The following is an 11,655-nucleotide window of genomic DNA, read 5'->3' on the forward strand; positions in this document are numbered from 1 at the left end:
CTGTGATTCACATTCAGCACTCAGTCAAGCAAAAATCCCCTCTCCTGCTCTCTCTGCTTTCTCTCCCATCAGTCACAACTCTCTGTTTCTTTATCATATTTAATCACCTGCAGTCAGTGGCCAGGCAGATCTCGGCTCTGTGACGATTGGCTGCGCAGAGGAGTGGGCGGGACCTGCTTCGATGCATCACACACGTACCAGCGCAGCAGGACAGATCCTCTCTCTCTCTCTCTCTCTCTCTCTCTCTCTCTCTCTCTCTCTCTCTCTCTCTCTCTCTACCTCTCTCTCTCTCTCTCTCTCTCTCTCCCTGCCCCTCTCTCTACCTCTCTCTCTCTCTACCTCTCTCTCTCTCCCTCCCCCTCTCTCTACCTCTCACTCTGCCTTGCATACATACGCCAGAGCGGTGCAGCAGAACGCAGGGCCAGAAGGATTTACCTCCTCATACAATCAGCCGAGAAACCAGAGAGACAGTTGTCCCCTGAGGAGGAGAGACACGTTATTTATGGAGGATCCGCCGAGGAGAACCTGACCGACAATCCTCAGAGTGTGTAGGTGAGTGTGTGTTTATCAAGCTGTATGATTGTGCTCATGAGTGTGAGTTCACTGCAGAAGCAGCAGCATTGCAGATACACCGTCCAGGGGCTATCCTCATCCCTCTCTCCCCTCCCCCCACTCTCCTCCTCCACCTTCTCTTCATCTCCTCTATTTTTCTTGTTTTGAGAGCATTAACAAGCATTAACAAGTATGGACAAGTGTGTGTTTTGTGTGTGGCGAGAGTAAAATGAGTCTGGCCACACCTGGACTCAGCAGCTGCTGAGTGGACATAGGGTGCGCTAGATTTTTCTTGCCTCACAAGTGATTTGAGCTCGTGTGAGACACAAATCAAGCTCACCCCTGGTAGTTTCTGAACAGTTTTCATATGATCCTCTTCCTGCAGATTTGCCTCTGGCTCTCAGAAGTGTGGACTCCAGCACGCATCCATCCCTCCTTCGGGACAGGCCCACCCCCTCCTCCTCTAAGGAAAGGATGCCCCGCTCTGCGCCCTTGTGCTGAGGAGGCGTCTGCGGGCAACAGTATGGGCTCTGTGCTGGCCGGCATCCCCACCACCCCCTCCACCACCGATCTGTCACCGTCACGCTGCCCCACCGAGTCGGGCGCTTCCCCCAGCCCCGCTGATGGGCGAAGACACTGACGCCCCCCCGACGCTCAACCACCGCGGCTTCCTCCCCGACCACAACTATGTGACTGAAGGTAAGACCAGGAGGGAGAAAGCTGCATCTGCTGGATGTAACAAAGTGTGTGTGCCCCCATGTGAGTGTGCTTTTTATGTGACACACTTCTGGAATGTGTGTGTGAGTGTAACACAGAGTTGGTATGCAAAAACAGGCTCAGAACGGCTTCCTAATCTTCTGTAAGCTCGGTGTTGATCAAGCAGAGTTGCAGACGAAGCAACAAGATCTTGGGAGTTAAACACTGTCCTCTCTGCAAAATGAAGCCACCTAAAGCTAGTTTTCCTCTCCTCCTCCTTTCCTCATCTTTTCTTCACCTTTCAGTTCTGTGTTTTTGTTTATGTATGTGTTGTAACCTTTTGAAACAGCTATTTTGTCCCACTGCAGGGAAGTATTGATCTGGCCTGTGTTCGAATGTGTGTATGATTCTGTGTGTGTGGGTCATAGCAGAAATGTCCAGAACATTTTTTTTTTGGTACTCATTTGTCATCTCTCACATCCTGATAGAGTCACACACAAGCATGGTGTCAAATTGAATATATTGAGTATCACCTCCCAGCCGGAGGAATACTAATATGCCCACACAAGCTCTGCAAACCAAATAATGATTTTGGTTTGTTTCATAACATCTATGGATTATAATCTTGGATAACCCACTTCTGCTAATCTCACTTACACCACTAATCTCACCTGCACATTAGATTCCCTGTCCGCCCTCCTGTCCCCAATCTGTTTCTTACACTCAGCTCATTGTTCGCCACGCCTCTTATACAAGAACAACGGATTATCATTTGGGGGTCATGAACGTGTTGCGAGCTCATTTGTATCACTGCAGTAAGGGAATTATGCTTCCTGTGTCTGTGCTGTAATATAATAGCCCTCACACAGAAGCACATACTGTAGTCAGGGGACACCTGTAGTGCTGCCTGTTGACTGTGTAAATGCTGGTGTGTGTGCATTCAACATATTGAATTGCTAAGAAGATTAAAGTGTGTGTGTGTGTGTGTGTATGTGTCTGACTTTTGTTTCTCATACAGTATTTCAATGAGAAACGTGTGTCTTTTGTTTACCTAGGAAACAATTTTAATGAGTGAGTGGCAGAAAATCAGTCTTAACATCCATCACCAACCATTCATTATTGCTATAGCAACAGCCCGGGATGATAAACATGCCGCTTCATGCTTGGCCAATATGACTGACAGGTCGTCTCCAGCCACCAATAATGGCAGTATTAATTATTCCACACATCTCAGGCAGAAACACATTATTCAGGGTGAATTGCTGATGAGCTCAGAGCAAGGTGGACTCACCCCTGAACACTGTGGGTCTGAAAGGAGGTACAACACATGGACAGCTCTAAAATACTAAGTTGCAGAAGGATAATTACAAACTGTGCTCTGAAAATCAATCTCACAACAATCCTCAGAATGACCAAAGAGGATACATTTCTGCCACAAATATACAAAATGAATCATTACCTGCCTCCTCTTCTACATCCACTCCAACCCCCTCCACCTTTCCTCAATGTTCACCCCATCCCCCGTCGTCCTCCTCCCCATTTCCATCCCCCATTGCCTCCCGCACTCCTTCTCGCCGTCGCTCCTCTCATGCAACTCGCAGCGTTGCCCATTGCTGAAGTGGTGCGTCTGCCAAACAATTATCCAACAATGCTCCAAAGGCTGCTCCAACACAATGTACCTCTTTATGTGTGTGTAAAAGAGAAAGGCAGAGAGAAGGGCTGCATGTGATTTTATGCTTGGGTGTATTTTGTTAGCTCCTGTGTGTCTCCATCTTTTTTTGTTGTTGCCTGTGTTGCGTTCATATTCTCGTGTGTTTCAATCAGTGCATACTGTGTTGCTTTTGTTTGCTCAGGTTTATGTGTGTATGTTGGTCGGTCTGGAAGGGTTTTGTGTGTTTATGTGTGTGTGTGTGCGCGCGCATAAATGCAGTGTGTAGATCTTCCCGTGGGGATTCCCCTGCCCTTTAATTCCTTCAGAGGAGGGATGCTTAACCTCCCTCTACCTTACCTTCCCTGCCCTCCCCACTTCCCTCAATCTCTTACTCCCTCCCTCTCCCTTCTTTTGACCTCCCCAGCATCTCCTTTTGTTGCACCCTGACCCTGACTGGGTTCAATGCTGAACGAGGAAATAATAACAATACATTTTACATTACAATTCTCAATTGCTATCTATTGAGAGTTTTATGACATTAAATCATGTCATTCATATAACATAAAAATGCAAGCACACTAGCCCTGTATACAAAAGCATCAATGCTGTCAAGTGAAAACCACTAAATGGTACATTTAAGAAAATGTGTATAAGTAACTTTAAAATACCAAACATTCGCTCAACATTAATACTGACTAGCATGTCTTAATTTCACATCATTTCAAACTGTATTCCTTTGGGTTTTTAAACTGTTAACACAAACTTAAACGTTTATAGATTGCTTTGGGCTTTAGGAACCTGTGATGAGCAGATGTCGTTATGTTTGACATTTGAACAGACAGACCAATCAATAATGACAGTAATTGTTAGTCATCATACCTGTATGCAAGTAAGTGAGCTTTCGCCAGCTCTCACTGCTCTTCTTTAATTGTCAATCATTGTCGATCACCTCTAGGAAAATGTAAGAGCTACTTTGCTTCTTTTTACGTTCTTCTGCAGAACCTTATCTCAGATCAGAGGCACACTAAAACTCTGTGTATCTCTGTCTCTATCCCGCATGTGTTGCAAGCTTTCCTGCCAAACCCAACATGTGAATACATCCTGTTAGATACAGAATGATCATAAATACAGTATCAGTATTTTTTTCATGGCCAGCTGTGGTGATGCAGTAACTTAGTCCCTGCCCATCCCACCCCCCCTGGTCCTTCCCTCCTCTCCCTCTGCTCCCCCCTGTTGCCCTCCTCCCTGCCTCCCTTCCTCCCTTTCCCTCCATCCTTGCTCCTCTTGCAGGGCTGCTCCTGGCTATAGCCTGAAGAGCTCCGCCCATCCTGTCCACCCCTCTCCACCCTGGAGTCCTCCCCCAGGATGTTGAGCCCCATCCAGGTCCTCTGCTCCGACATCACTACCCTTTCTCTGGAGCCCGAGCCGTTTGCCTCTTACACTGAAGGTGTGTGCTCTATCCTCTTCTTTCGCGAAGGTCATATCTGTGTCGCACAGTTGCGCCACATGACCCCAGTGTGAGAGGTCGTGTGTGTGTGCAGGTGGATGAATGCAAAAGTGTGTCATAAAGCATGTGTGTGAGTCAGGTGAGTTGTCACGTGGGTGTTATAAATATCTCAAACATCACTTTGTGTCTGTCTGTCTACCTCATTTTTTATATGTCTCTATTTTTGTACCTGCCTCTTTATTTTTGTCTCAGACTGCCTGCTTTAGTGTGGATTATGTGTGAGTGTGGGATTTAGTTTCTTTAAATAGTTTAACCAGACCACACCCTGTCCCCTTCGATGCATATTTCTTACCTATTCCTCTGTTTAACAGAAGAAGACACACACAGACACTCTTTCTATGGACTGTGCAGACATTCATACCACACAAGCAGGGCTGCATCCCACGATTATTTCATTACCAATTCATCTGCTGATTATTTTCTCAACTTGTGACTCATTTGTGTGTTTTTAAAATATCTCAAACGTTGTATAATGCCTGCTGCAATCCCTCCTTGCCTTCAAAATGATTGTTTTGCCGACAAGCAGTCCACAAGTGTTAATATGGCTTTCACAAAAGACTGAAGAGATCAACAACAAATAACACCAGAGAAAGTGGAACTAGGGCATTTATTTAATTGTTGTAAAACATTAATTCATTACATTTCAAAATCATTGCAGAATAACTTTCCGTCCATCGACTAATCGTCTCCGCTCTACACAGAAAGATAGGAGTAGCATCAAAAGGGCAAGAGCGTTCTGAATATGGGATTACATCGCAGTATTTCTGAGGTTTTGACACATAATCTGTGTGTTCAGTATAGCCGGGGTTATATTGGGTGTAAACCAGCTAAGCCCCTAATCTTTTTTGATGTTACAGTCTGGCAAATCTGTTGGAAAAACAAATTGATTTCCATCAAAAAGGAATCACTCAGCTGAGAGATGTCTCTGCAGCGGGGCAGAGCAGGATGACAGGTGTACTTCCCACACGCTGAAGCTGGCTGGTCTGTGGTTCTAATTGTTTGTGTCTACCATTAGACTCACACTAGCTCTGCTCCATTGTGCCGGTGTGTGTTTGGAGAAATGGCAGCTTCCCTGCTGTGCCCGGCTTAAATCACTCCTCTACACACATGTGCACCTCTAACACAAACACAGGCACCAGTTTTTTTGTTGTAGATAACTCCAAAACTGCAGGACAGGGATCAATTTAACATCTCCCTCCGGCAGTCTCCCCCCTCGCCTCCCTCCTCTCCCTCAAACCAGTCTATTTCTCTACAGGGTAATTGAGTATTCAGACTTGTGCACACATATACAGCTAATGTGGGGTGTTTGAGCTGCAGCACACACACACATCTCCTGCTGAGCTGTGGCTTGTCCTCGCTTTTAAGGGGTGTGCGTTTTTGGCTTGGCTTTAATGGTCCTTGTTTACCCAGTCCTAAGATATCTATAATTGGGTCTGTAGGGTGTCTGCTCCCCTCTCTGTCCCTTCACAAAAGAAATAAGGAAATCCACCTCCCTCTCCCAACACCACCTCCCTCATCTCTCCTCTCCTCTCCGATGCCATAGATGAGCATTGACCTAAAGTATTTAATACAGACTACGGTTCAAACCAACCACTATTTTTCATTTGCTGATTTATCGATTAGACATTTTTGAAAATTGCAAAATGCTGATTACATTTCCCTGAATTACTAGTTTTTTTAAACCAATCATCCAGAACGCTGAAATATTCAGTTTGTTATTATTTGATACAAAGAAAAGCAAAATATCCTTGCCATTTTAGAAGTTAGAGTTAGGGAGAGTTTGTCATTTTAACTAACTGTTGCAGATACATATAACTGGCTTTAGCTATTTATGTCATTGTCGTTTAGAATTACTAGTATTGTCATCACATTTTCAAAGATATTCAATTAAAAATGACATAAAACTGAGAACAACATGCACATTCTCACATATGAGGTGTTTGCAAGGAGCTGCTCTCCTTGCAAACACCTCACAGTGCATTTGAGGGTTTGTGTGTGTTGAGTGTTCATCACTTGTGCATGCTTTTTTATGCTTGTGTGGTCATTGAGTTAATTCATGTTTGTGTGTGTTTTTATGTTGATGTGTACTGGGTGGGTGCCTGCACTGTAGTCACAGTGTGTTCCTCCATCTCCTGCAGTGTGGCGATGCGTCAGACAGGCCTGCTGATGCTAATGGACTGTGGGAGACAGACACCGCAAGCTTGCTATACTGTTGCACACACACACACACACACACACACACACACACACACACACACACACACACACACACACACACACACACACACACACACACACACACACACACACACACACACACACACACACACACACACACACACACACACACACACACACACACACACACATTACATCAGCACATTGGCCGGTGTCGGGCCACAGCCAGTCCTGATGATGATGATGCTAGTTTCTGCCGGAGTTAATTGTGTTCTTAGAGGTTTATTCCTCCGTAGTATTCTTTTTTAATAAAGAGCCCCAGAGAGACAGGTGGCTGTGAGCGTGAAAGAGAGAAACACAGAGAGATGAAGAGGGTTCAGTTTGAGAACAGACATGATGTGAGAGAGTGTGTGCTCCATATTTTATTCAGCTACATTGTGTGGTGCTCAGCTCCTGTGGGTTCCTGCTTAGCTCGGCTCTTTCTCTGCGCGTCTTGAGTGGAGACACGATTATCTGTAACTGTGTTGGGCGTGCACACACACGTTTGCATTTAAAGCTGCTTGGTGTGTGTGTTTGTGAATTTCACTGCATGTGTTAGGGGTCTGTTTTTGTTTTAGTGCCATCATGTGCATTCATTATCTTCATATCCTCAATTTGGACCGCAGTGCCTCCTGTCCACCTTCTGGTATTAATTTGTCAATGTTTGTCAGCAAAAAAAAAAACTGCCACGCCATAATTATTTTACCATGCTCCTTCTTCCTGCGAGGTTTGGATTGATGAATCTCACTTCCTGCTTCACCAGACTGCCTTATACGGCTACCGTTACGAGCACCCCCGCCACTGGTTGGCTCAGCCTGTTACCATGGCAACCCCTGCTCACCGAAGGCCGCCTCCGCCCCAGCACCTCTTCCCTCCACCTCCCTTTTTCCATCCATTCTTCCAACACCATCAGCACCACAGCTACATGCAAGCTAGCTACATACAGCCAGGCAGCAAGAGAGCCATGGGGGAGGGATGAGAGAGAGAGAGAGAGATGAATGTGGATAGACAACCAGGAAGAAAAAGAGAGAGTGAAATGGGTCAAAAGAGAGAAACTGGGGAACATGAAATGAGAGATGACAAAAGAACGCATGGGGGGAGAGGGATTGAAAAAAAAGCTGAAATAGATTAAATAAATTGAAATTGAAGAATAAAGCAGGTGCTGTCGTGACTGAGAGATCAAGAAAAAGGGCAATGACTAGTGGAAAAATGATAGAAGCAGTAATACATGAAGTGTGAGGGTAACAGGGTGAGTTAGAGATTGAGGAGCAGTCCCTGCCTCCCCTCATCATAAAATCTCTCTCTCTCAAGGCCACCACATAATGGTCAAGGCTACAGCTTTGAATCGTTCAGACTCAATAAATACACTCTTCACACTCTATTTTTTTTATTACAGTCCATGCTTATTGAGGACCAGGCTCCTTTCTATCAAAACTAAGCTCAGTGGACTCCTTTGTTGGAGGATACAGCACCTGACATGAAATGATTTTTTCAAATCTAATCCGACATTTTTGAAGATGGTGTTTCATTATTTGGTAGTGCAGCAGCAGATTGAAGCCTTTGCTGTATAAACACATGTGTTACTTGTGGGACTGCTTTGGATTCAAAGGTGTTGCGGCTTTCTCTCAATAACCCTGCAAATGATAAGAACAAAAACTGAAGGTTTTGTGATTTTAGCAGGCATACATAGGTTTGAAGATGATATGATCAGTAATGAATCGTAATCAGGCAAATAAATCTACATTGCCCGCTTTTCATGTTCTCACGGACACAACATTATGTAGGACTTTTATTATCTTTATACTTGGTCATCGTTTATGCTAAGCTAGCACCACCATAAACTGTACAAGTTACTTGTAAATGGTGCTGTATATATGTTTATATACATTGTACAAAATGTAAATCCTGTTTCATAGTTGTTGTTTGAGGGAGGTTACAGGCTTACATGGTTACTATGTATTATATTTCTCTTTAATCATGGTTAATCCAGGTGCATTACTTTGTAGAAAGCCAACAACTATCTATTTCAAAAAGCTTTTTTTACTTAAGGTAAAAGAATCAGTGTGAATTCTGAACCAGTTCTGTACCTGATGCAGTCTGTTGGTAGGGGTTATGTGGGGACATCAGTATGGATGCCTTTTGATGCTGAAACGTTTGAGATCAGTTGCCCATTTAGAAAAATCCAGTCAGCGCTGAAGTCATTGCTGTCACCAGCATGAACTGCTTGTCTTCTACACAGCTACTGTATTAATAATTGGGAAGTCCAACCACACATTTTAACTTCACAGCTGAGCTTAACAATCAGTTCACTTCTGCTGGTAAACAAACTTGTTTTGCTAAATACATTTGGTTTAGGGCGACTGAAAAGCATGACTGTAGGAAGAGGACAAAGCAGGTCCAAATCTGGGCTGACATCAAATATTTAGATGATGATGGATGTTTTAATTCATCCAATCCTGACCATGGCATTGTTGATCTTCAACAACAGGCTAGTAAACAAGTTTAATGTGGCTAATTGAAACTTTGAAGAATAGATGACCTGAGATAACTCAACATGGCTTCACACCAGGTTACCTACATCCTCTCATACTATACCACCTCTTATCCATTGAAACTCAGCTTATTATTATTTTAAAGGAATTGTAAATACCAACATGTTTTCTGCCTACAAGTGAAAAGAGAATAAGAAGAGTTGCGTGCCAAAATGTCGACTAAAGCATCAAACGTTAAAGTAAATGTGATTAATAACAAGCTTACTCCTCATAGCGTTGTCACTGAGTCAGACTGCTGGTGTTTCACGACACAGAGAGTGATGGGGACATTTGTTGCTAATATGCAAAGGAATGATCTTTTAATGCAAAATTATTCTCAGTTGTGTTTACACTTTATGACACATCAGAGCTGGCAAATTACATTATTATTGTTATACAATTAACTCAATCTATACTCTTATATTGTGTACTGGAAGTGTCATGGTGTGCATCATTGTGTGTGTGTCACTATGGATTACACCTGGGCCTTGTGTGAAACAGTAGTGTGTGTTTGTGTGTGTTTTTCTCTATGATTTGATGCTGTATTATCTGACATTTCTCTGAAAGTATACACACAATTGCACAATATTTGTGTTACCAATCAAATATTGTTTTACTTTTCACACTTATTTGCATATTTGAATCCACTTACATGTTAATGCATTGATTTGTTTCAATAATTCATAAACAGATGATATAGATGAATGATGATGTGTGGTCAATCAGCTAATGGTTGCTCCTTCTCTCTTCCCCCCCACTCCTCTTTCCTCTCATGCGTCATCTCTCTTTCTCTTTCTCTTCCTCCATCTTTGTCTAAATCTGCATCTCTATCCAGCTGATATCATCTCCACTGTTGAGTTCAACCACACTGGAGAGCTCCTGGCCACAGGGGACAAAGGAGGCCGAGTGGTCATCTTTCAGAGGGAACCTGAGGTACACACACACACACACACACACACACACACACACACACACACACACACACACCACACACACACACACACACACACACACACACACACACACACACACACACACACACACACACACACACACACACACACACACACACACACACACACACACACGTACAACATTTCATTCCAGCTACTGGAGCTGTGATGAACGCACACCGTGCCCCTCCAGCTACAGTCCAGATTGATTGATAAATAGTTGATAGTCCTGCTGTGTCACAGAGTGTATCATTAGAGCTGTGCAGAGTCCGTGCAATGCTATTTCTTTTCATGATTAAGATGATGGCTGACTGGCTTCAGCCGGGGTGTCGCATTGAACTGTGGTTATGTATTTGATGGAGGTGCTCGGATTGATCGGCCACCGGTCCATAGTCAGCTTTCTGGCTGATTCTCAAACGTGTTCTTCATTTAACTCTCCTATTAACATGTGCTACAGGATAGCTTGAGTCTTGATCCATCATCAGTAACTTCACAGCCACACATCATGATGTTGTTGTGGAAGCTCTTCAGCCTGATTGTAGAAGATGAAGCGCTTGCAAATTAAAAAAGTGGAGACATTTTTTATAAAACAAGCTTTTTACAGCAGAAACAGTGCTGTTGTTGCAGTTTTAGAGACAGTTATTTATTAGTCAATGTTCTGATATAAATATACAATACAAAAATACAAATTTCAATTGAAAACGAAAGCAAAGATACACAAATATTTCTGTACGCTACCGGTTAAAGTTCTTGGATTCAATCAGCAGGTCAAACTTAAAAAAAATCCTGCCTGCAAAAAACTGTAATCGGTGAATTACTTAATAATTGCACATTTTTCTCCTCACGTTCTATCTATCTACCTCTTTTCCCCCCACAGAGCAAGTGTGAGCCATTCTCCCAGGGAGAGTACAATGTCTACAGCACCTTCCAGAGCCATGAGCCCGAGTTCGACTACCTTAAGAGTCTGGAGATCGAGGAGAAGATCAATAAGATCCGATGGCTGCCTCAGCAGAACGCCGCACACTTCCTCCTCTCCACCAACGGTGAGAGAACCCACACACATGCGTTTTATGGGAACCAGAAGATGTGGCAGTAGTGTTGTGATTGGTCGATATTTTGATGGAGTGGGAGTTTGACAGAGTAAAGAGCATGGCAGGGCAGTTGAAATTGAAAGGACAGTTTGAAAGCTAATTGTATCTGAACTGAAGGGAAAGAGTTGCTGCATCACGTTAGCATTAGCAGCATATGTGCCTTTGTATAAGAGGTCCTGTCATCAGTGTGCATTCTGACTTTATGGCTATGTTAAAAGATCTATAGATTTTCCCTGAGCGCACTGTTATTGATTTATTCAAGTACTATTTATGATTGAAGGTATGAAAACTGTACTGCCTCAGCAGTATGTTGGGTAATGCTGCTGTGTATTCAATGCAGAGACTCTCCGTGTCAGTCAGTGTTAATAAAACAAACCTCGCTGTCTGCTCATCCAGAGTCAGCTGTCTTTTTACATTACATTACATTGCATTTAGCTGACGCTTTTATCCAAAGCGA

At 43.6% G+C, this 11,655-nt stretch overlaps 1 protein-coding gene across 3 annotated transcripts in view; it reads left to right on the plus strand.

Annotated features, from left to right (window-relative positions):
- Nucleotides 1-300: 300 nt before the first annotated feature.
- Nucleotides 301-11,655, plus strand: part of LOC117555917 (serine/threonine-protein phosphatase 2A 55 kDa regulatory subunit B gamma isoform) — a 22,635-nt gene continuing 11,280 nt past the window's right edge. The window contains exons 1-5 of one of the 3 annotated variants that reach the window (XM_034230981.1): nt 301-548; nt 938-1,251; nt 4,190-4,346; nt 9,990-10,087; nt 10,985-11,150. In XM_034230981.1, the coding sequence (XP_034086872.1) occupies nt 4,265-4,346; nt 9,990-10,087; nt 10,985-11,150 (346 nt within the window). In that variant the 5' untranslated portion in view covers nt 301-548; nt 938-1,251; nt 4,190-4,264. Of the gene's footprint in view, nt 553-937; nt 1,252-4,189; nt 4,347-9,989; nt 10,088-10,984; nt 11,151-11,655 lie in introns of those variants that run through there. The other 2 variants (XM_034230983.1, XM_034230982.1) reach the window with 2 other exon arrangements.

The sequence above is a fragment of the Gymnodraco acuticeps genome, unplaced genomic scaffold (genome assembly GCF_902827175.1).
Source record: "Gymnodraco acuticeps unplaced genomic scaffold, fGymAcu1.1, whole genome shotgun sequence".
Classification (NCBI taxonomy): domain Eukaryota; kingdom Metazoa; phylum Chordata; class Actinopteri; order Perciformes; family Bathydraconidae; genus Gymnodraco; species Gymnodraco acuticeps.